This window comes from Periplaneta americana, chromosome 13, assembly GCF_040183065.1.
Source record: "Periplaneta americana isolate PAMFEO1 chromosome 13, P.americana_PAMFEO1_priV1, whole genome shotgun sequence".
In the NCBI taxonomy this organism is placed as follows: Eukaryota; Metazoa; Arthropoda; class Insecta; order Blattodea; family Blattidae; genus Periplaneta; species Periplaneta americana.
In genome coordinates this window covers 113095966-113122326 of record NC_091129.1, presented here as the reverse complement: position 1 = coordinate 113122326, position 26361 = coordinate 113095966, and the positions used below count along the sequence as shown (strand labels likewise).

At 34.0% G+C, this 26361-nt stretch overlaps 1 protein-coding gene across 5 annotated transcripts in view; it reads right to left on the bottom strand.

Annotated features, from left to right (window-relative positions):
• for (cGMP-dependent protein kinase for) overlaps positions 1 to 26361 on the bottom strand; it is a 599950-nt gene that overhangs the window by 321983 nt on the left and 251606 nt on the right. For 3 of the 5 annotated variants that reach the window (XM_069843875.1, XM_069843873.1, XM_069843874.1), the window contains exon 2: positions 3411 to 3750. The exons of the other annotated variants lie outside the window; for them this stretch is intronic. In XM_069843875.1, the coding sequence (XP_069699976.1) occupies positions 3411 to 3718 (308 nt within the window). In that variant the 5' untranslated portion in view covers positions 3719 to 3750. The remainder of the gene's footprint in view (positions 1 to 3410; positions 3751 to 26361) is intronic. 5 annotated transcript variants of the gene reach the window in all.

Genomic DNA, 26361 nt, shown 5'->3' with positions numbered 1-26361 from the left:
ACCAGGATTGCCAGATGTCCCGATTTTCATATAAAAATCTCGAGTCCCGCTTCGATTGGAGGCGGGACGCAACAAGTTCCTCCTTCAGAAAATTAACATCACTTAGTAACTATTTTCTTCTAGGCCTAAATAATTACATTATATTTAAAATTATTTTTTTAATGTAGGTTTGAACATTGGAAAAAACGAATATTTTGGCAAGTGTACGGTTTGTAACAGCGAATTCAGTGGTGAATATGATATTTCTAAACATTTAAAAAGAGATTTTCATCAGAAATACATGGTACAGAGAATGGAAAAAAGCTTTCTGAAAATGCTAAAGTCCAGTGATAAATATGTACAGTATAATGCTCTGAAATTGTATACTGTATGTTAGTTAAATGGTGGGTTTGGAGCACTAATATGCTAAGTCGCAAAATAAATATGAATTTAGATATCAATATTTTTATGTCATTGTAATCAATTAATAAACATTGAAAATTAAATAGTTTGTCACACGTGATGCATCTTTTGGAATTTGTGCTTTACTGTTAATAATAAACAGCTGGGATAAACTCTGAAACAGAACTACAATTAAGCCATTAAGTTAATAATTTTGCATAAACATATTATTGCCACAAGTCCTTCAGAAAGACGCCAGGGAAACGTGACGTAACTTGTACTTGGAAACCTGTAGGCGTACCTGCAATTTGATTTTTATTAAAATTGTAATTTTGAAATTCGTATTAGTCACTAACTGCATATACGTAGAAGGATAATTTTTATTCTTTTTTAAGACAAAATGTAAGTGTATTATATGATGGAAAAAAAAAGACGTCCCTCTTTGGTATACCTAAAATCTGGCAACCCTGCTTGTTACCAAATAAATTCTGAGAATATTTAATTAAACCACAAACCATTTCGTTTCTTCAACCCCAAAAATAAATGACATAAATTTACGAAAGCAAATTTATATCCCTAATGGAATAACAGCTGCTTTATTAGCTTCCGCGTGGCGAAAATACCATAAAGAAAAACATGCAAATCCAGTCATTCTTTGTAACCATAAAATGAAAAGTTACATAATAATTTCGGACAACTGTTTTATGTCTCCGGGTAACTTACCTAAGTCTGCACACACAAACAAATGTTTTCTATCCACAACAAGAAAACAATTTCACGTCCCCAAATGGACGAGCTGTCGCTGTCTTCCAAGGACTATCACGCTATAACTTCAAATGATGGATGGCAACTTCTATATTACCAAGCAGACGAAATAATATATCTACAGTACGTATCAGACCAACAAATTCTACACTCAAAATATACGTACATTAACTACCGTACATACTTTGGAAAAACTTCACATACACATTCTAAACAACAGATTCTACATTTTCGAACGTTGTCTCTACAAATCTGAATTACAGATTCTACATTCTACAACTCATTCTCTTACATCCCCGAAAGTCGGAAAAATTCACGGACGCCGGAATTTAAACGCCTAAATTTGACTCTTCACTACTGCAAAAAATTATACATTCTTTGACAACGAATACTACATTTTAAAGACAATCTGGATTTCAGATTCAACATTCTCCACGCAATTTTGTCTCTACATCTATGGAGAAAGCCTACATTCCCAAACAAAGTCCCTACAAGAGATTTCAAATTTTTACAGACAGACTAATAAAAAGTTTTGAATTTGTAACCAAGTATTTGAGATTTAATTTCTCCAACGTTTCAGTTACCCATCCCTTACCTGTTTTGTGTCATTTTTGTTTTTATTTTCCTTCAGAGTAAGTTTCTTCAGTGAGATGTTGTACTCCGAAGTGAGAAAAATAGTCAACAAGTTTCGAGCTCACAAAAATCCCTTTTCATTCCCAACTTTCCTTCCTGTTAATGTATAATTTGAATTACTTTCAGCTTCATCTTCAGGTATAAGTATTCAAAACCTGAAAAGATTCGCTTACTCTGCTGATCCGTTATGCTTGGCTAACACAAAATGAGTCCTTACAACATAAGGACCCAACGAAGTAACAAAAGGTTATGAGAAATACTACACTGACAAGGGAACTTCCTAATACATCAGGTCGAAACTGTCTTTCAAAATGTATAAACAGGTAAATACTGTAAATAATAGCGTATAAAAATACATGCCAATACAAACTGCAAGACATAATATGTATGTGTGAAATATGGTGTGAGAAGTTACTTTGTATTAGTATTTGAATAACCTTTCTACTTCTCGTAAGCGACTGTTCATCTTAACGCTACAATAGAGGCAGATTGATGTAACTCAAAATAACTTGATCAGTCTGTATCTCCTGTGAAAAGTAGGCCTACTGCATCGTGATTACTTGCAAGGAATTTATGAGCACGTCTGTCAATAGGAATGCAATATGATAAATAAAGTTAAAGACGAAATGTCTATATTTGGTCTACAGGGATATCAGAAAAAATCTATGAAACTATAGGGTCAGTGAGAGCTGGGTGATGACTAAAAATAGCCAAAATATATTAGCAGTTCCAGAAAGGAAGGTACTGAAAAAAATATATGACCCATGTTTCGAAAATGGACAAATCAAAAGGAGGAGTAATTGAGAGCTATTAGAAATGTTTGCTGAACCACAATATCTTTTGATTAAGATGGCTGGGACACATGGAGCGTATGTCAGAAAACTGATGGCCACCCAGGCGGAACAAGACGAAGAAGAAGACCTAAGCTCATATGGCTCCAAGATGGAGAGGACGACCTAAGGAGAAGTGATGTGAGAAAATGGAGACAGAGGGCACAGAACATAGAGGAGTGGTTTCAAATAATTGAGACCCATATCCTTTATGGTCTGTAACGCCAATGATGAACGAACGAACGAACGAACGAACGAACGAGCAGGTTTAACAGAGAAATCTGAAGGATTATGAAAAGCTATCCCGTGGGCTCCACCGAAAAGATTACTCAAATCCAGCTTTAAAACTATTTTCGGAACATTTTTGTGGCATACAGTTCGTACTGGCAGCTTATATTTTAACTTAACTGTTTTCTTCACCGTACGTACCAATGTACGACTTTTCAAGGGAAGTTTACACTTGATTTTGAGGATTTCCTTGTCAGGTAGAATCGGCCCATACCTGGTAGGTTCGCTAATTCTGATCCGTTATGCTTGGCCAACATAAGCAGACTGCACAAAAGCATAACGAACCAAACAGAGCAGGCAATAAATCTTGAGCAATACTGCCCTAAGAACGGAATTTGAAAGTACATCTGCAACATTGGAGAAATCAAATCCTAACACAATTTGCAAAACCAAAACTTTTCATGACAAAGTCTATGCATCTCTGAACAACACAATCTACATCTTATACCTCTACATCCCAAATATCTACGCCCCTAAACAGATGCCCTTGTCAAACCAAAGAGACGCACTCACTTGTTGGACTTGTTGATCTTGACGATGTTGAGTTCGTCGCTCTGGAGGGGCTCGGCCGAGATGGCCTGCCTCTTGGTACGCAGGCGGTCGTCGAAGCGCCGCCCCGGCTGGGGGCTGCCATGCTGGATGATCTGCTGGGTCAGGGGTCGCACCACCTGGCGGAACTTGTCGATCTCGTTCGTCAGATGTCTGATCACGGCGTCCTTCTTATCTAGTTCTTTCTCCAGGTGCTCGATCTGTTTGTTTCGCTTCTTGAGCTCCTCGGTGCGTTCCGCAAGCTGGGTCTTGAGTTCTTGTAGGGACGCCATGCTACGTTATTTGGGCGCTATCCACGTCACACCTACACATCAAGTCGGTATCAGCTCTCAATTCTGGCTCTGTGACTCGGGAGGGAAATTTAAAACTCGTCCTCATGAACAGTCGAAGGATTAACTCGTTGATAAGGCTGTCACTCTTTTTGGATTCGACGAAATTAGATTTGGGAAGCTATATGTCTTGCATATCACAGCATTAAAATATTACAAACAAAATTAATAATAAAAACACTACAGTATTTATACTAAGTATAATAATAATACTAATACTAATAACATAAGTCTTGTGTTATTGTTGCTAGATTCCTGTGAATTCAACTTTAGAGTCCAGTGTTCAATATGCCCAATAATTTGAAAGTGTTACAGACTGCATTATGTTCGCTTAAAAAAAAAAAGATTGTAGGTAGGCTACATGCATGTTGTATTTTATTTTAGTAGGTTATTTTACGACGCTTTATCAACATCTTTGGTTATTTAGCGTCTGAATGAGATGAAGGTGACAATGCCGGTGAAATGAGTCCGGGGTCCAACACCCAAAGTTACCCAGCATTTGCTCATATTGGGTTGAGGGAAAACCCCGGGAAAAACCTCAACCAGGTAACTTGTCCCGACCGGGAATCGAACCCGGGCCACCTGGTTTCACGGCCAGACGCGCTAACCGTTACTCCACAGGTGTGGTGCATGTTGTAAGCTTTAAATAAAGTGTAGAAGTTCTGAAAACATTTTCGATAAAATAAAAATTATTTTTTAATGGTATAATATGTTATTTTTAATTATGGATTCAAAAAGTTACTATTGTATCTCAGAGACGTTAAAAACATTACCATCTTCGCTATAGGCTAATGATTCTCAACGGGGGGACCGCAATCTTCTGGAGGTCCGCAAAGCGGTTAATGGGAGCCGACAACTAATAATAATAATAATAATAATAATAATAATAATAATAATAATAATAATAATAATAATAACAATAATATGTTTGAAAAGTTGTTTTATGAATGTTTAAACATTCCACTATTTTAAGTTAAATAAAATAATTGAATTATTTTCTTTTTACACTGCTACCAAATCTCACATTATTAAATTAAGCTCTACAGCCTATTCCACTCTACACATTTGGCCTGGGGACAGCACTAGAGTAATGAGAGGGGGATCTCATCATCAAAAGGTTGAGAAACACTGCTATAGGCTATTATGAACAAAAATATTAATGTTATTTTTTCGTCTCTTTTTAATTTCTTGTCCTTAATCTCCTCGTGAAGTCAATTTAAAGTTTCAGCATTAAACATCATATTCCGTCATATACAGAGTGATTCACGAGCTTATTTTCGAAGACATTTTAAGAAAGAAATGTCAAATAAATATGGGTCATATTCTTAATATTTTCAGAGTTACACTGATTTGAAATTGTTTATAAAGTACCTTTTTTTTCTTTAGTTTTAAGGGTAAAAGAATATTGCAAATAGAGAATAAACTATTCAGAACTATTACTTCTTTAATTGATTAGTATTCTGAAGCTAAAGATGTGTTGTCAATTCCTTAGTTGCTTTGTATAGATTTTTTTTTTTCAAGTTTTATCTGAAAATTACATTATCCTTACGCACTTTTCACAGCAACTGTTACAAATCACATCACTTCTAGCAACTTTGTTCTTTGGAGTTCAATTTTGCATCCTAATGTATAGTCTTAAAGAGTTTACAATAGTGGCGTGATTTGTAACAATTGTTATGGTAAGTGCGTAAGAATAGCCTAATGTAAATTTGTAGTCAAAAATCGAAACAAGAAAATGTACAAAGCAACTATGGAATGCCAATTAAAGAAAAAATGCTTCTGAATAGTTCATTATCTATTTGTAATATTCTTTTACCCTTAAAACTAAAGAAAAAAAGTATTTTACAAACATCTTGAAATTAGTGTAACTCTTAAAATATTGAGAATGGGATACATGTTCATATGACATTTTTTGCTTAAAATGTCTTCAAAAATAAGCTCCGTAAGTGGTGATAACTCCTCGTGAATCACCCTGTACGTACAATCAATTATTAGCAATACCGATTAGATTCAGACGAACTAAAATATCTTGCTATTAAAAATAATAATACCGAAAATAACTTCGACAAATTAAAAGTTATTATTCGACGGGACACTACTTCGTCATGAATTAAGGGATCGGTAAGTGTTCTTTCGTTTACTGTCTGTTGTATCTTACACTAAACATCACCTTTATTAATTATATATATATATATATATATATATATATATATATATATGTATCCAGTGGCTGTAATTTCAAGTCTAGTATTGAACGCCACAGCAAATTACATCTGCGCACAAAGACTTCGTAGTAAAATAGCAGCGTAAAAACGAAAGAAGAAGAAATGTGCGAGAAAATAATTTCACTATTCTTCAAAAGTTTAAAATACATACAATAATTTTTACAAATTAAAAATTGCTAGTATCCGAGGCGTTACTTTTATACAGCCAGAAAGTTGTTCTTGTCTCCTTTACTTTAGAAACATTACATTTAATACAATTATGGACAAAAATGACACAATTTTTTATTCTTTCTCCTTGTGATCTATTGTCTCTACACTCCCCACGAAGTCAATTTGGAGTTTAGTATTCAACATCACAGCATGTCACATCAAGATACAGTCACTTCGTAATAAAGTAGACGCGTTTTAGAAAATAAAAGTCCATGAGAAAATTATTTCATTATCATCAAAAGTTAAAAATACTTATATAATTTTTATAAATTCACCGAGACGTTACTTTCATAGGCCCACAAGATTTTTCTTCTCCCCCGCACATTAGGAACGCTGTAACATTTGATGTAGTCACAAATAAAACTCACTGTTCTTTATTCTTTCTACTTATGATTTATTGTCGCTAGACTCCCCGTGAAGTCAATTTATATTCTATTGTTTAACGTCAGAGCGTGTTACATCTACCCACAATCACTTCGTAATAATGTTGACACGTTTAAAAAAAAATAGTAATCGTGAGAAAAATATTTCATTATCAACAAAAGTTAAAAAATACTTCAAATAATTTTGATAAATTTGACGAATAGTTACTTTTATTGAACTAGGAAGTTTTCTTGTCTTCTGATTCTAGTGTTCAACTTCAGAATATGTTACTTTTCCATACAATCACTTCGTAACATAGTACACTGGTTTTACAATAAAGGATTTGACGAGATACTACGTCTATACTTTATACGCAGGAACTACTAATTCTAATCTTATAATGTTTGGAAGTTAGTAATCCTGTTTAGTTTCATGTCACTATTTCTTTCATGCTACGTCACACTTAGTAGTAACCATTTCACAAAAATACGTACAGACTAAATAATTATGTAGTACTTTTAAAACATAAAAGATGGGACAAAGTAATGTATTATTATTATTATTATTATTATTATTATTATTATTTAATAAGTTGAAGCATACCGAAAATAACTTCGAGAAATAAATTATATGTATGTTGTACCGAATTTATGGACAAAGAAAAAACTTCTATAACCAATGATAAATTCACTTATTTCTATAGCCTATGATAAATTCACTTACAATTTCTATATCCTACGATAAATTCACTTATTTCTATGTTAAATTCACTTATGACTTAAATAATTTTACGTTTTGAAAGTTTGTTACTTCTTGTAATCTATATATTTTTAAAATCAAATAATTTGTTTTGCATGCATTTCTTCATTAATGGCTTTAGCTTTAATATAAAAATTTGACATGTGAAATGGCATTATTTGGTTGTCTTATATTAAACAGCAAACTGATATCTTTCCCTTCTGAATACTTTACGTCATACTTTCCACGTGATGTTGATTTCAAGTCCAATGTTAAACGTTATATTCAGTCGAATATCTGCATAATCATTTAAACATTACAGGTTTGTTTTAAACATACAGGTCGTTTGCAACAGTTTTATCTTTCATAAAACAGTTGAACACTGAAAACAGCTTTGAGGAAGTAGCAATGACTAATTTTTCTTTAAGGTACGTTTAAATGGGTTCAAGCTACAAAAATTATGAAATAAACATTTTGTACAATGATATGATTCTAGCATTAACTAGAATAATCCAACAACAGAATTTAAAAACAAACCACTAATCACAAAAATTACAACAACACGTATTTCTGTAACTAGTAATGCACACACGCTTCCTGTCTGGAGGTTAAGAAAAGGTGGCAACCCTACACATCTCAAACCCACAAACACGGGAACTGCACGAATAAGCAAAAACAGACAGCGTCTAAAAGCAGTCGATCAATCCTAGCTGTGAATACGGAAATCAACGTGGACATTAAAAAAAAGTTTATGTAATTTCTGGCACGATAATCTGAGCGCGGAAGTTGAGTGACGTCAACACACGAGACAGATGAAAGAAGAGCAGCGTGCGAACTGAGCAGACCGCAGCAGTGGGCCTCCTTATTATAAGGGGATTCGAACCTGCGCTGCCCACACACACCGCCAACAGGGACGTCCGCACCGTTATTTCATGCCCGGTGCCGGCGAATGTTCTGTAATTAAGAAACTGACCGTTTTGGTCTTACCCGGGGCTCGTATCCCGAGATCGTACTCACAGATTGTGGAGACGCCGTGAAAAAAAATCTAAAAATATTGCCCTGACACCAGACGCCAATCTGTCCCCCCACAATTAAAGTAAGCATCTTGGTAAATTGCCTCATAAGTAATGCAAATAATGCAGATTATGACATTCAACCTCCCGCTAAAACCGGAGTAGGGAGCGTTTTTCTCTGAGGGCCAATAAAAAACAAACTAGGAGCATATTAAGAAGCCTGCATTGAAAATAAGATTAAACCATTCATTACACACATCATTACAATAAATAATATTCTGTCTGATTAATCCTCCATCTTGTAAGAAATAGGAGCTAACATTAGGCATTTTATAAGCAGCGGAAATCCTGACTAATGTGTTAAGTATGGGGCGAGACTACAGGCTGAGAGAAATTCTTTCATATTCTTTATTTGCCTGAAGGTACAAGAATACAAAAGGCCTCGTCAATGTGATAATATAAAAAACAATGTGTCAATATTTAAAATATTAAAAGAGAAAAAAATAATACAATTTAACTAAAATATTACATCATTTTCAAAAAATTCATTCATATTATAAAAGGGATTATTTTGTAGCCATCTCTTAATCTGAAATTTAAATTGTGTTTCATTAAGTGCCTTTATATTTGTAAGTATCTTATTACATACTTTTATTGCAGTAATTACATAGCTTGATTGTGTTTTTTGCAACCTGACATGTGGTACATTTAATTGATCATTATTTCTTGTTTCATAGCGATGCAGATCTACTGTACTTGTATAATTAGTAATATTCTTGTTTACATACATTAAAAGTTCAAAAATATATAGATTGTAGACTGTCATAATCTTTTCATTTTTGAAAAGAGATCTACATGATAGTCTGGGTGGTGACATTGTTATAATAGGAACTGCCTTTTTCTGCAGTAACAGAATGTTTGGAAGGTCAGAACTATTTCCATATAAAAGTAATCCATATCTAATAACACTTTCAAAAAGTGCATAGTAAACTTGTTTTAAATAATGTTCGGGAATCTTGTACATGATACTTCTCAAGAGATAAATTACTCTAGAAATTCTTTTACATACTGACATGGCTATTCCACCTTAGTTTAGGATCCAAATACATACCCAGCATCTTTACAGATTCATTTATCACATTATTTTGGGTTTGTTTCAAACTTAGAGTTAACACATGAGTTTTTTCATAATTAACAACAAATCCATTATTTGAAAACCACTTTCTTATTTCAGCAAATACAGCTTGCTTCATAAAATCTAACTCAGCAGTGTGATGTGTGATAACAAAAGCAGAACAAAAAAGTTGGTCCTTACGGTTGGGACATAAATGTTCACTTTCGTGTCGGAAATCGAACCCCGATCCACTGTTTACAGTCATTATCTTATTAAATCTACCGCTTGATTCACAGCGAAGAACTATGGATATCTAAAAAGTTATTACATAAGGCCAAGAATATACAGCATACTGTAACCTAATTCATGTTTTAATAACATGAGCGCAACTGCATTTTTCCAATCATCTCAGAAGCTGATTACGTAATGACTGAGTCTAGACTCTTAAGCAATATTTATAAACTGTTTTTACTAATGCTATATTAAAACTGGGGCCATCACGCTGTCTATCTAACTGAAGGGAATATGTAATAATGTATTTTTAAGCAAAATAAATCTTTCACTTCCATTAAGTCGTGTTTGTTAGTGTGGATTGTGAATAATAACATTGTTCGTTTGGCGGTGGGCCACACAGTTATGCTCCAGGCCGGAGATTTCCAATCGTTGGTGTAAAAGCACCTGATTATTTATTAAACATATTTTCGAACATGTTCCGTGGTCTCCAATGATATATCAAAAGCGCGTTTCAGGTTTATAGTACAGTGACTGCGTCTTTCCAGCTTTATGAATTATACAAGCAATAATTTAATCACATTTTAAAATTCATACAATACAAGAACAATAACATGGACCTCAGTCTTGATAGTTACAGTTTTACGTCAGCTTTATGTAAAATACTAGCAATCATTTCGTATTCAATCATGGTATTTCCAGCTTTTTGCAATCATATCCCGATTTATAGGCCTACTTATAAGAACGATAATTTAGATATGAACCACGATATTTCTAGCTTTATGTCAGCTGGATATATTACACGTGTACTAACAATCATTTGGCATTCAACCATGATATCGGCTTAACTTATAAGAATAATAAGTTAACTTGAACAGAAACGATATCACCAGTTTCATAAATTCTGCGAACAGTTATTTCAACAGAAACACACATATTTCTATATTTACACAATATACAAGCAAACATTCGTTCTTCAGCCAATTATATTTTTAGTTTTATACGAATAATCATTTAGACCTCAACCATTTTTTTTCCGTGTTTATACACTGCAGGCTAAGAACAAACATTTGGATCTCAATAAACCAATTAGACTTACATATGACTCGGTTAAGAGAGAAGTTTTATATGATATTCTTATTGAATTTGGTGTTCCCAAGAAACTAGTTCGATTAATTGAAATGCGTATCGGTGAAACTTACAGCAGAGTTCGTATAGGTCAGTTTCTGTTAGATGCGTTTCCAATTCATTGCGGGCTGAAGCAAGGAGATGCACTATCACCTTTACTTTTTAACTTTGCTCTAGAGTAGTTATGCCATTAGGAACGTCCAGGATAACAGACAGGGTTTGGAATTGAACAGGGTTACATCAGCTGCTTGTCTATGCGGATGACGTGAATATGTTAGGAGAAAATCCACAAACGATTAGGGAAAACAAGGGAATTTTACGAAAAGACAAAGTATATGATTATGTCTCGTGACCAGAATATTGTACGAAATGGAAATATAAAAATTGTAAATTTATCTTTTGAAGAGGTGGAGAAGTTCAAATATCTTGGAGCAACAGTAACAAATATAAATGATACTCGGGAGGAAATTAAACACAGAATAAATATGAGAAATGCCTATTATTATTCGGTTGAGAAGATTTTATCATCCAGTCTGCTGTCAAAAAATCTGAAAGTTAAAATTTATAAAACAGTTATATTACCGGTTGTTCTTTATGATTGTGAAACTTGGACTCTCACTTTGTGAGAGGAACACAGGTTAAGGGTGTTTGAGAATAAGGTGCTTAGGAAAGTATTTGGGGCTAAGAGGGTTGAAGTTACAGGAGAATGGAGAAAGTTACACAACACAGAACTGCACGCATTGTATTCTTCACCTGACATAATTAGGAACATTAAATCCAGACGTTTGAGATGGGCAGGGCATGTAGCACATAAGGGCGAATCCAGAAATGGATATAGAGTGTTAGTTGGGAGGCCGGAGGGAAAAAGACCTTTAGCGAGCCCGTGACGTAGATGAGAAGATAATATTAAAATGGATTTGAGGGAGATGGGATATGATGGTAAAGACTGGATTAATCTTGCTCAGGATAGGGACCAATGGCGGGCTTATGTGAGGACGGCAATGAACCTCTGGGTTCCTTAAAAGCCAGTAAGTAAGTAAGTAAGTAAGTAAGTAAGTCACTCAGTCTTATACATTAAACGAATAATTATTTGCGTCTCAACCAATGACATTTCCATACATGACACGGACTTTTTACTTGAACCCTGATATTCCCAGCATCTTCAATTATACGCCTAATTTATTTAGCTTTATTTCAATATATTTTCCACTATGGAATTTTAGGTGGGGAAATGCTTGTAATTCTAATCTCACTCCACTAATACTTATTCAGTAAAGGATAAATAAAATATGCCTTAATAAACCAATTGATTACTCATCCGAGCTTTTGTTCACTGATCTAAATGTTCTGAAAATTAAACAAATTTATTATATTACCTTATTAAACTTCATACATAAAAATCGCAATAAATTCAAATTGTATCGTCATAAACACGGAACTAAAAGATCCAGTTTTATACGACTAGAGGAACCAAAGTGTTTCAGAAGCACAGCTCTTAGCCATGGTACCTACCTTGGTCCAAGGTTATATGATAAAATAACTGAAAAATACCCAAATTTGGAAAATTTTAGTATCAGAAATTTAAAAAATAGCGTCAGGAATTTAATTTTTAAAGAATATATATTGGTTTAATATGTATTTGTATGAGTTAATTATTGTTAAAATTGAAATATTATTTTTAAAAGTTAATTTATTCCTATAATCTTTTCCCTTGACCCACTTGTGTCAAATAATTATCTTTATTTGTGTTAAGTGTGTGTTTAGATAACTCCCTGAGCACGAGTTTTTACTCCTTTGGGGAAGAATTCTGTGGTGTTCGGGTAAAGAGTGATGTCATTTTATTTTTGTACAGATGGAATTTTGTTCCCCAGATGAACACACAAGCTAAATTAAACAAGCGAGTGTGCAAAAATAAAAAGAATACTAGCAGTTGATGTGTTTTATTTGTGTAGAAAATTATTTCCATTAAGAGTTACAAATTTAATTTTCATTTATCTCCAAACTCATTTTTATGACTTATCTCTCTTTACCCAAACAACACAGAATTAAGGCCGTATTTTTTACATCTTATTTTATTAACAATAAACAACAATACTTGAACCCCCAACAAAAATATGTTTCCCACTGCTAAGTGACGTTTTTAATACGTTATACCGATCATGTTTCCTTCCAAAAATACAAAATAACTTTAATTACTATAACAATTATATTTAAAAAAATAATAATATTAAATGTAAGTCAAGTCTAGCAACATATTATTGTGCAAAATCAAATAAAATCGAAAATAATAAAAAAAAAATAGGAGCAAAATAATAACATAAATAATTAGATATAAAAAAAGAAAATGTCAATTTCTAAGAAATTCAAACTACAAAAACTCGAATAATGGGCAAATGTTCGGTGCCCGTGGCACGATCCCACGACAAACTTTAAATCAACTTAAACAATTTAAAATTTCTGATGCAACGATTGATGCCATAGGATAGCTATAATTAGTAATCATTTGTACCCAACAAAGTTTTATTGTAAATGATTTCCTATGTTTTCGTATCATTTATCTTAATGTCTTCTTTTTCCTTTCAAATTGTCACACAATTGGTTTTAATGATTATTCTTTATGAATTGATTAGTAGGCCGATCTGTTCGAATCCTTATTTAGGGCGGCTTTTTTCTGTTAAAAAAAATCAAGTTCTATCAAAATATTCGTACTAAAATAAAACACACCACAATTACAGTTTAAGACATATTAATTTTCTGCATTGGAACGATATAATGTGAAATATTTCAAGAAATTTCGGTTGAAATGTTATGATTCATAGAAGTCGAAATTTAGTGTAATTCAACGTTCTATTACGAACTACATTTTTTTTTTAAATTGGCCGATATGAATTGCAACAAAGCCAAACTGAATATCGTAACTCATTACTGGATCTGATATTTCAGAGCAAATGCTATTTGTCCATTAAGCATTAATAATAACATTTTATGTCCAATTTCATGACAATTCATATGAGTTTTACAATATCATAAAATGCGTATTTGAGTCATTGGTGACTATTTTACGATTTTAATGTCTAAAATACCTATATTCGTATAGGATTATTACAATAATGGTTTATTTTTATAATTTTTACAAGAATAAAACCAATATGAAACTGTACAATGCACTTTCTATCACATCTGTGCTATCTATCTATGTAGCTTTTCTTCCCAAAATCACCATTTTAAAATATTAACAGCTGTTTCACAACTTCTAAAATTGTGACATACTGGTACTGTCGATTATATTTATTACACGACTCATTTAGTGGGTTACTATGTAAAAGATAAGTCCTGTTTTTTAGTGCTGAGGCGTATGAAACAAGTAATGGTTGGTAAAGTGAAGATCTCTTAGATGAAATTGAAAAGAAAAATGCAAATGTAGTTAGTCCCCTCCCCAACTTCTATTTCTGCAAAGCGTCCTTTCTCAACTTACAAAACGATATTGACGGACAGAAGACAAAGCTTTGAAGCGTACAATTTGAAGAAGATTATTGCTACGTAATGCAAAGCAAATTACGAATGGAAGTATTTCAATTTGTTTGATTCCGTAACTCAAGGTTTATTATCTTTTCATTAAATATTTCAATACTGATCAACTGATCATATTTGTACACTTATTATTCGATGATTTAATAATTCTGTAGTGTTCGGGAAAAGTGGCACAAGTCAAAAATGATAGTTTTACAGGAGAAGAAAAAAACTGTCTTCACACTGGTTTATGTCGATTTGATTTTCTTCTGTATGAATTATTGTAACGAGAGAAATACATATTATGTATCTTTTCCCAAGCGAGCAGATGTTCCGTAAGTTTTCAAATTAATAAAAAAAATGTTTGTGAAAAATGACTTATGCCACTTTTCCCAAGCACTGCAGAATTTAATCTGAATACATTTTTAATCCTATGGTTTATTGTTTTCACCAATTATTTAAATTCGAGTACAGATTTCTCACCAGAAAGGAAATAGATTAAAGGTCTGTTATAATAAGTGTCCATCTTAATTTACGAGTCTATTTTTATATTTTTAGAGCCTATCTTATGCGCTAAACATGCATTTTTAGTACCTTAATTTTCTAACTACTTCGTTACGCTTACGCAACCTTACGATAAATGAAATATAGGCCCAACGTGGATTTTTAAAATGTATCAATACCTCCAGGCGGGGACGTACGCAAGGGGGGGGGGGTTATCGTGTTTGAACCTCCCTTGAAATTAAAAAAAAATACATATGTAAATTTGAATACTTTTTTTGCCCATAATCGTTTTCCCTTCTCTAATTTCTCACTGTCAGAGTAACAAAGTCTACGTCGATATATGCGGCATGTTCCAATTACAACAATGCTATGAGACCGACCGCCTAGTACCGACCTGTTAATAAAATGGAGCTGACACAATATGAAATTTAACTTGTTGTGAAACATGGGTGTTTTGAAGGTTGTTTTGACAGTTCTGCAGTGCAGATGTTAAATATTGTGCAGTGTCGATTTTAAACTCACTTTAAGAAGGTATTCACTCGCTCGTTAGTTTGTGAAACGTTCGTTTAACGTTTCGTGCATTTGACAGTTCATATTTTAAATAATAATAATAATAATAATAATAATAATAATGCAGATGTTAAATATTGTGGAGTGTCGATTTTAAACTCACTTTAAGAAGGTATTCACTCGCTCGTTAGTTTGTGAAACGTTCGTTTAACGTTTCGTGCATTTGACAGTTCATATTTTAAATAATAATAATAATAATAATAATAATAATAATAATAATAATAATAATAATAATATAATAATAATAATAATAATAATAATAATGCAGATGTTAAATATTTGCAGTGTCGATTTTAAACTCACTTTAAGAAGGTATTCACTCGCTCGTTAGTTTGTGAAACGTTCGTTTAACGTTTCGTGCATTTGACATTTCATATTTTAAATAATAATAATAATAATAATAATAATAATAATAATAATAATAATAATAATAATAATAATACACAACATTTGAAATATCGATAATGTAAATTGTAAACAATTTTAATAATGACACCTCCTGCACAAAATTCTATGTACGCCGCTGTTCCCAGGAAACTATACAGTATTACCACAATCTAGTATATACAGTCACGAAGCTCATTACGTAGTAAATATGCATCCATAGATAGTTGCTAACCACTAGGATCGCTACTATCGCCTCATTACAGACAATGCGAAATAGTACCTGCACAGTCTATTGTTCCTAGTACCCTCTTAAACTCAAGCTTCGTGGTTGTATATACTACTCTGTCCAAAATGTTGCAAGATATGCAGATTCAAGCAATAAAAGCAACAACTTTACTGCTTCAGAATTGCAAGCGGTACAATTCCGAAAATGCAGCCTTGACACTCGGTCTTGCTAATGACTCAGAAGTACTGAAAGTTGTGTAACTGTAACAATGTTCCACATACCTTACCTCGCTCACTTTTTTGTAAACATTACAGATTATGTGAATTCTGAGAATTTTCCTACATAACAGTTCATCATAGTTATTTGTTCAGACTTGCTAAATTGTGCAGTTTTTATAGATATTACACGTTACGTGTGTTATAAAAAAGTAGAGTACAACAAAAGTTACACAAAAGTTGCAAAACAATCTCGTTTCAATTCTTTAAAGAACTAAAACTCGCGTAGTTTCCGACAATTTAACTGCATAATACACTATCCTATTTCATGTCTTACAAGAACTATATAAAGCAGCCTAGAAATGATTAAACTTCAGATAGCGGACAATTTGGGTACCAGCATAACTTTTATGGCCTGCCGGCAAGTAAGTTAAAGAGAACTATTGACCGCATGTATGTTCTTTAAACATAATTTTTCTAACACCGTTTAATACACAGCAATATGCTAAGATAGATATAATCGCTTCTGTATTATTTTCTGCAGCTATATAAAGAAAATATGATTTATAGAATTTTCATTATCTATTGTGCAACTTCTACTGTCTCATTATAAGTGAAGAGAAACTGCTGCAGAAGTATTCATGCTTGTAAATTGAATTAATCTGCTTGCTATGCATTGCATATTTTTATATAGCTGAACTGATGCATTGTTTATGCTTGTAAATTGAATTAATCTACTTGTTATGTACTGTATCATTTTGTTTAGCTCACTGATGAATTATACGCAGGGTGATTCACGAGGATTTACCGCCACTTACGGAGCTTATTTTCGACGACATTCTGAGCAAAAAAAGTCATATAAACATGTGTCATAATCTCAATATTTTCAGAGTTACACTAATTTGAAGTTGTTAGTAAAATACCTTTTTTCTGTAGTTTTAAGGGTAAAAGAATGTTAAAAATAGAGAATGAACTATTCAGAAGAATCAGTTCTTTAATTGGCTAGTGTTCTGAAGCTAAAACTGACGCAAGGTAAGAAAGAGTTGTTTATCTTTCATTTTTTCTTGGCTAGCCTATACGAATTGTTATTTTACTATTTATAGCATACATGTGGCGTACCCTTATTCTTTCTTAAAATAATACACAATAATGCCTTATATAATGTGAAATTGTCCATAGAAGTGACCTGTATTATTAATAAACGAAAGTTTGTTATGACAACGGATAACAAATAGCTGATTGAAGGGGACTTATCTGTATGAAAATTTATCGAGAGGTTCTGTGAAACCATACACCATTTTTTAATGTTAAAAACGAAAAGTCGAATTTTTTCGACAAAACTGACAAAATTTTACCTTAGTGCATAGCTAAAACACTTTTGGGATTGTCTTCTGTGCAATTCTGAAAACAAAAGATTATACTGTTCTGTGTGACTATGAGCAAATAATTTAATTTTTGTCTTCTGAATAATAGCTCAAAAATAAACTATAAACGATGATATCATTGCCTTCTTTCGATAAATTATTGTGGCTCAGGTTAAATGAGAGGAGACAGTTACATTCCCTTTCTCTCATATACCGAATTTTGCACACCTCTACTCCCTCTTACTTATCTGTCCGATTCCACAGTCTTTCTCGGTATCATAACTTAAATACTCGGTCACAATATGATAACACGCTAGAAATACCACTGCACACATCATCTCTTTATTCTTCATCTTTCACTGTTGCTACTTCTCGTCACTGGAATTCTCTGCCGCCTGAAGTCAAGGGCTGCCGAACTTTAATTTCCTTTAAATGTAAATTAGAAAAATATCTTATGATGAGTTGCCAGATCTAACAAATTGCAAATATTTAATGGAAAGTGTTCCACTGTATTTATTTTTATTTTTATTTTTTTGTTTCTTATTTTTATTATCTAAATCGTGTTTATTTATCACTTAACGCCAATATGTATCCCACTGTGTTGTTTTTTATTATTAATCTATTTTTTGTGTACATTTTATTCAATTGTCGGTTTCTGGTTTAATTATGTAAATCCTACTTAATTGTAATCTAATACTAATATGTATACTAATGTGTTTATTTTTATTTTTATTGTGTACATTTTTTTGTTGAATTATCGGCTCCTGTTTTTATGTGATTCGTATTTGATTCTAACAACATTAATATGTATTTCACTATGTTTATTTTTATTTTATGAGGTAAATTTTATGTAAGTACCTCTTTTGATCTCATTATGTACCTAAATTGTATCAGTATGTAATTACTTAATTCCGATCAAGTTTTATGTTCAATTGTGTAAGCAAGTTTTAATCCTGGTTGAGTGTAAGAGAAGGCCTTACGGCCTTAACTCTGCCAGGTTAAATAAAGCCATTATTATTATTATTATTATTATTATTATTATTATTATTATTATTATTATTATTATTATCATCATTTTCAAGACGATAAAAGTGAGTGGTTGAGACGCGTAAAAGGTGTAATAAGAAAGAGTATAATGTCTTCGTGACTTCAATCTTTTCTCACTGACCAGCAAAGAAACGAGCCAGCTTCCCCTTCTGATATAAAGTATACACTCGCATTCACACAGTACACCATATTTACTCTCATAACTACTAGAAATCGTGCAGCTAATTCTATTTAAAGTATCCCTGCGTTATACCCCATCCTGTTTAATTGCCATGTTCCACAAGAGTGCAGCAATAAATTCGCATAATGCGTGACACTGTTGCATTTATTTAAAAATCGTGCACAGTCGACAATGTACCCCACATTGTGCGACGTTGTTAAAATGCCACAATTTTTTGTCGAATGAAGAAAGGGTGCCCCTATTCCAGTTGCTTGCATGCAATCACAGAACTGGGTTTACGATTTCGCCTGCAGCCTATGCTCGGATGAGGCTGCGGTGAAAGGCAAGAGATCTTTACCATCCACCATCTGGTCTGTGGGTTCGAATCCCATTCAAGTATTTCGTCATCGTAGCTTTCTGACCAATCACTTCTAATTAGGAATTCGGACAAAGTGCAAGTACTTATAAGTTGGACCTTGCATTACTTAAGGGAGACCATTTGTTACACTTCTTTCTAATCTCTGTGAAACAATATCGTTTGCACAAGAACGGTGGATATGGACAGAGATTCGTGTTGTAACACAGGCTACTCCAACGATGATAATTCCTTACTAATGTTAGTTTTAAATTACAGAGGCTGTAGTCCGGGTCAGCTTATTTAGTACCGTAACGGTGAAACCTAATCATTTTTCCCCCATTACTACATATGCTAGTAGATTATGGTGATTTTCTAGTTTCAAGGTTGAATTTTCTTTTTCCAACTTCGTTTCGAATTTCGGTACTGATAAATACTGGTAGTGATTTTATAACTGTTATGTTGGCTGCAGTGACACAAGTTGTCGGTAGTTTAAATTCTGAAAATTAAAATTGTTCTAGATTTCTGAGCCGATTACTGGAAGCTAGTGAAATTTTAAGATACTAATAATTAATTAATATCAGTGTTAATATTAATACATAATAGTTATTTTGTGTTGCTTTTTGTTGTGATTACAATTCAAGATTATAGTGAGGTAAGCTTCGTGTGATACTTGCCTTTGGGTAATCGATATAAATATAATTTCACATTTCAATTCATTTCTTTCTTGTTTAGACTTTTATTACAATAATGGAGTAAGTATCCTTAAGCATACATTTCAAAGTGGCATTCGTTTTCGGAATTCGTACTAATCATTTCACGTGATCAAACAAAATACATTTTTAGGTTAGGTCTCGTAAATCGTAAACTGTTTAATCAATCTTATATTATATTTATATTTATATTCTCTTATAGGTCTATTAATATTATATCTGAACTGCGACCGAACACGAGCGCTGCTCATTCGGTCTTAAATTTTGTCAATACTACTGTATCTCCTTTTTTATATTGATTGTATTATTTTATTTCTATTTCTCTTGTTTGTAATTATATTCTTTATTCTGTATATTTAAATTTAAATAAATAAATAAATAAATTTAAATAAATAAATAAATAAACAATCAAAGCAATGAATTTCATGTTGTCAGACAAAATACTTTTTAACATTAGACCATACACTAATCTACTAACTACTAACATAATGTGCGAGAGGTCCACAGAAAGAAAATATACTATTTCACAAATTACTGAACCATTTAGAAAACACCTCCCCAACACCTTCCACATATGGTAAATAAAAAAAAATACATCGTTACTGTTAATACTATATTATTATTATTATTATTATTATTATTATTATTATTATTATTATTATTATATATAACATGATTTTACCCTCTTTTGGTGATATCTGGTAATAGTTGGCAACACTGAAGAGACGGTCAAATTAGCCTTTTAGGAATTGCTCTTATATGATTCTCACTATATTTATAATCATCGAGATGGTGTAGCAATAATGGACTAGTGATTGAACGGGAATTAGGCCTACATGGAAAACCGAGAAAATAGGGAAGATATGCCCCAGAACGGATTTGGGCGTAATATATTTCTCAAAACATCCTGGTTATCGTCGTAATAGTCATCATCATCATCATCATCGTCACCATCATATTCAATAGCAGCAACATCAGGGTTTCGACCAAGATGGTACATTCTCCTTCCAACAAAACGGTTAGGAAGCCCGAATCTTAGAGTCTATATGTAGCCTACTTTTGGCTGATATTGAAATACTTTTGTGGAACAATTGCAGACTGGGTAAGACAACGCTACTAGTTACCGGGTCGTACCGAGCCATGCCAAAGAAAAGAGAAGCGATATGTTGCTAGTAAAATCGGTGACCATATTTTTTTAACAATTGATTCCAGTAGTCAAGAGCACCTTTGGGGAGACTGAGTCGTAGATGGGAGGATAATATTAAAATGGATTTGAGGGAGGTGGGATATGATTGTAGAGACTGGATTAATCTTGCTCAGGATAGGGATCGATGGCCGGCTTATGTGAGGGCGGCAATGATCCTCCGACTTCCTTAAAAGCCGTAAGTAAGTAAATCAAGAGCAAGATTCAGCCAGCAGAGTGGTGTTTTTTTGTCTACACTAAAAGAGAATACACATTTTTTAAAGTATTACAACCCGTTACCAGAGCGAAATGAAGGATAAATATTGTGTGGCCACGGAAATACCGTTGAAATCGACGAATAGTCTAAAGTTCCATCATGTTAGCGACATTGTGTACTTGGTTGTTATAGTAACGGCACGGTTAAATGTATCATACCAACCATCTAATTTAGCCATTTTGTTTAGTTGGTCTTACATTTGATACAAATAAATGTTCCAATTATATCTATATTTTTAATGAGAGCCCATCATTAGTCGAACGACTAGAGCGCCGGCATTCTACGCTGGTAGTCCTGGCGAATACAAGTGGAGTTTTTGGTGGATAAAGATGGTGTTGGTGACTAATTTTTGAGAGGTATTCTCGTTTCCTCTACCAGCACTCCACCATTACTCCATTACTCATCATGATGCAGTATTATACAGAACGCCTCCCATGGTGCACCGAGGGGAAAACGATCTACATTTACGGGCTGTGCGTCACTACTCCTAGAGGAGTATGCTTGGATGAATGACCTAAAGTCAAATAATTGTCAGTTTGTTTGTTTTTTCTAACATAAATATCTTCATCAAATGTGTAAGAGATCTCATCAGGGTTGCCAGATGCCCCGTTGTAAAAGGGAAATGTCACGCTTTTAATTAAAACTTCTGCGTCCCGATTTTAATGACGAATCTGAGCACAAAATCTACCGCTTTTTCTCTCCGTCTTTCTGTGATATCCTAGTAAGATTTTAAGCTTGATAAATTCTAACAAGGCCGAGTATTTCTACGATACTCCTATTATGTCAATTATTTTTTCTGTGGCAATAATTTTACCATAAGGTTATATTTAGGGATTTTTGTGTCACTTAAAACTTTCAGTATGGAGATATTATTACTAAGGCCTTACTTTCTACGATTAAACTTATTTGTGTCTAATTTTTCAAAAAGTATTTCATTGTTTATTATTAGTACTGTCCCGCGCCGTGGCGTCGCGGTCTAAGGCATCCTGCCTAGGACGCGCGTTACGGAATGCGCGCTGGTTCGAGTTCTCATGAAATTTCGGCCAGTGTATGGGACCGGTGCCCACCCAGCATCGTGATGCATTTGAGGAGCTACGATAGGTAGCGAAATCCGGTTGCGAATGCCAGCTATAACGGCTGGGGAGATCATCGTGCTAACCACACGATACCTCCATTCTGGTTGGATGATCGTCCACCTCTGCTTCGACATGTGGGCGTGAGGCCAGCAGCCGGCTGGTCGGTCTAGGCCCTTCACGGGCTGTAGCGCCACGGATTATTATTAATATTAGTACTGGGAAGACTATAGTGTTGCTCATCAAAGATTGGGGTACGCCCGCACTTAAACGCAACTATCCTTCCGGTATTGCAGCTATCTCAGTACCTTTCCGATATGAATTTCACGACGATTCACGGCCTCTAACCACAAAAATCTGATATCTGTTCGCTATTCTTCTACGGTGCACACAACCAGTAGCGCCGTCATTTTTTAAATTGCCCTTTCCATTCAGCAGGCCTTACCATCTGTTAGAAGTACCAACACCTTATCAAAGCATGTATCTTCTCTTCATGAAGTTTCAAATGCTTGAGGTGTTTATTTCGTGTAATAGTGTGAATTTCCTGTCACTTTTCTAAACAACCTCGTACAAGTTTAATAATAAAAGAAAAGACGAAAACAATCCAAAAAAAGGCGAAGTCAAAACACCAACAGTTTAATTTTTCAACGATGATGAGATTTGGGATGCGGTAGAAGCAGTGAGGGAAGTAGAGAAAAAACCAGAGGCGATATGCTACCCCAAGATTTTCTCCTGGCATACTTCGATTTATAAAAGGAGCACCCCACTCCCTTACAACATACACGTACATGATCTATACAATTTACTGTTTCGTGCAATCAGTAACGCGAATCTTTGAAGCTTATGCAACACATTAAACTTCTTAATAAAATAATTTCAAGTTATTTCAGTTATTTACTAGATTATTTTGCAATGTCCACTGAGACTCATTTAAAATAATGTTAAAGCTTCAAAGTGCCTTACTTACTTACTGGCTTTTAAGGAACCCGAAGGTTCATTGCCGCCCTCACATAAGCCCGCCATTGGTCCCTATCCTGTGCAAGATTAATCCAGTCTCTATCATCATATCCCATCTCCCTCAAATCCATTTTAATATTATCTTCCCATCTACGTCTCGGCCTCCCCAAAGATCGTTTTCCCTCCGGCCTCCCAACTAACATTCCATATGCATTTCTGGATACGCTCTTACGTGCTACATGCCCTGCCTATCTCAAACGTGTTCCTAATTATGTCAGGTGAAGAATACAATGCGTCCAGTTCTGTGTTGCGTAACTTTCTCCATTCTCCTGTAACTTCATCCCTCTTAGCCCCAAATATTTTCCTAAGCACCTTACTCTCAAACACCCTTAACCTATGTTCCTCTCTCGAAATGAAAGTCCAAGTTTCACAACCATATAAAACAACCGGTAATATAACTATTTTATAAATTCTAACTTTCAGATTTTTTGACAGCAGACTGGATGATAAAAGCTTCTCAACCGAATAATAACAGGCATTTCCCATATTTATTCTGTGTTTAATTTCCTCCCGAGTATCATTTATATTTGTTACTGTTGCTCCCAGGTATTTGAATTTTTCCACCTCTTCAAAGGATAAATTTACAATTTTTATATTTCCATTTCGTATAATATTCTCGTCACGAGACATACCGGTAATCATATACTTTGTCTTTTCGGGATTTACTTCCAAACCTATTTCTTTACTTGCTTCCAGTAAAATTCCCGTATTTTCCCTAATCGTTTGTCGATTTTCTCCTAAGATATTCACGTCATCCGCAGATACAAGCAGCTGATGTAACCTGTTCAATTCAAAACCCTCTCTGTTATCCTGGGCTTTCCTAATGGCATAACTACTCTAGAGCAAAGTTAAGTAAAGGTGATAGTGCATCTCCTTGCTTTAGCCCACAGGAATTGGAAACGTATCTGACAGAAACTGACCTATGCGGACTATGCTGTACGTCCAGTTCTGTGTTGCGTAACTTTCTCCATTCTCCTGTAACTTCATCCCTCTTAGCCCCAAATATTTTCCTAAGCACCTTACTCTCAAACACCCTTAACCTATGTTCCTCTCTCGAAATGAAAGTCCAAGTTTCACAACCATATAAAACAACCGGTAATATAACTATTTTATAAATTCTAACTTTCAGATTTTTTGACAGCAGACTGGATGATAAAAGCTTCTCAACCGAATAATAACAGGCATTTCCCATATTTATTCTGTGTTTAATTTCCTCCCGAGTATCATTTATATTTGTTACTGTTGCTCCCAGGTATTTGAATTTTTTCACCTCTTCAAAGGATAAATTTACAATTTTTATATTTCCATTTCGTATAATATTCTCGTCACGAGACATACCGGTAATCATATACTTTGTCTTTTCGGGATTTACTTCCAAACCTATTTCTTTACTTGCTTCCAGTAAAATTCCCGTATTTTCCCTAATCGTTTGTCGATTTTCTCCTAAGATATTCACGTCATCCGCAGATACAAGCAGCTGATGTAACCTGTTCAATTCAAAACCCTCTCTGTTATCCTGGGCTTTCCTAATGGCATAACTACTCTAGAGCAAAGTTAAGTAAAGGTGATAGTGCATCTCCTTGCTTTAGCCCACAGGAATTGGAAACGTATCTGACAGAAACTGACCTATGCGGACTATGCTGTACGTTTCACTGAGACACATTTTAATTAATCGAACTAGTTTCTTGGGAATACCAAATTCAATAAGAATATCATATAAAACTTCTCTCTTAACAGAGTTCAAAGTGCCTTACATAATTATTCATAAAAAGTGCAACAACAGAAATTACAGTCACTAAATTGGCAACAATGGCCACCACAAGCTACAAACCACAGCCTTCTATACATGAAATACTACCTTTGTAAGCATTCAGGGGTTGGCTTATCAAATAAACATGTCTAAATACACAGTTCCGAAAGGCTGTGGTGTAGATTTACGAAGCAAATAACAGTCCACACCTGTGGAGTAATGGTCAGCGCGTTTGGCCGCTAAACCAGGTGGCCCGAGTTCGAATCCCGGTCGGGGCAAGTTACCTGGTTGAGGTTTTTTCCGGGGTTTTCCTTCAACCCAATACGAGCAAATGCTGGGTAACTTTCGGTGCTGGACCTCGGACTCATTTCACCGGCATTATCACCTTCATATCATTCAGACGCTAAATAACCTAGATGTTGATACAGCGTCGTAAAATAATAACGCTAAATAACCTAGATGTTGATACAGCGTCGTAAAATAATAAAATAAAATAAACGAAGCAAACAGATAGTACAGTACCACAGAACAACAAAATAATAGAAGTGCACGGCGGATGTTACGACTGGTAAGCAGAGAACAAATGATGGGCTCCTGGTGGTTTTGTTCATAAAGACTATTAAAAATGAATATTATTATTTTTGTGTGTTTATGTAATTTAATTAAGTTAATAAGTAAAAGTTTCAACAGAACAAGTAAAAATAAAATATTAGTTGTTCTATTGAAATTTTCACTTATTTTCTTAATTAAATAACATAAACATACAAACGATTCATAAAATAGTCATCAGGCTCTCGTCTCAAAAGAAATATGGCGGCTATTTTGTTGTTCTGTGTGGCTTTCTGTTTCCAACTATTGAAACGTTTAGCGCTTCTGGTGATCGGGCAACAAAACAACGGCCTACACAGTTTTGCTACCGGAAACTCCTCTCTCAGTTTCACTCCCCTGGATAGTATTCTTTGCTGTGAAAAAATGTATGAACAAATTTTTACGGATCACATTTTTTTTAGTGACGGTATGTCATTTTTCACTAACGGTATGTTTTCTGGCCATAGAAACCAGTGACGGTATTCCATACCGGCGCATACCGTCTCACTTCCCTCACTGGGTAGAAGAAAATATAGTGCCCACATAAAACCGCAAATATACAGTGTTTGTACATCACAAATTCCATAAGGCTCTAAGAGATCTAAATTCGGGCTGTATCTATATA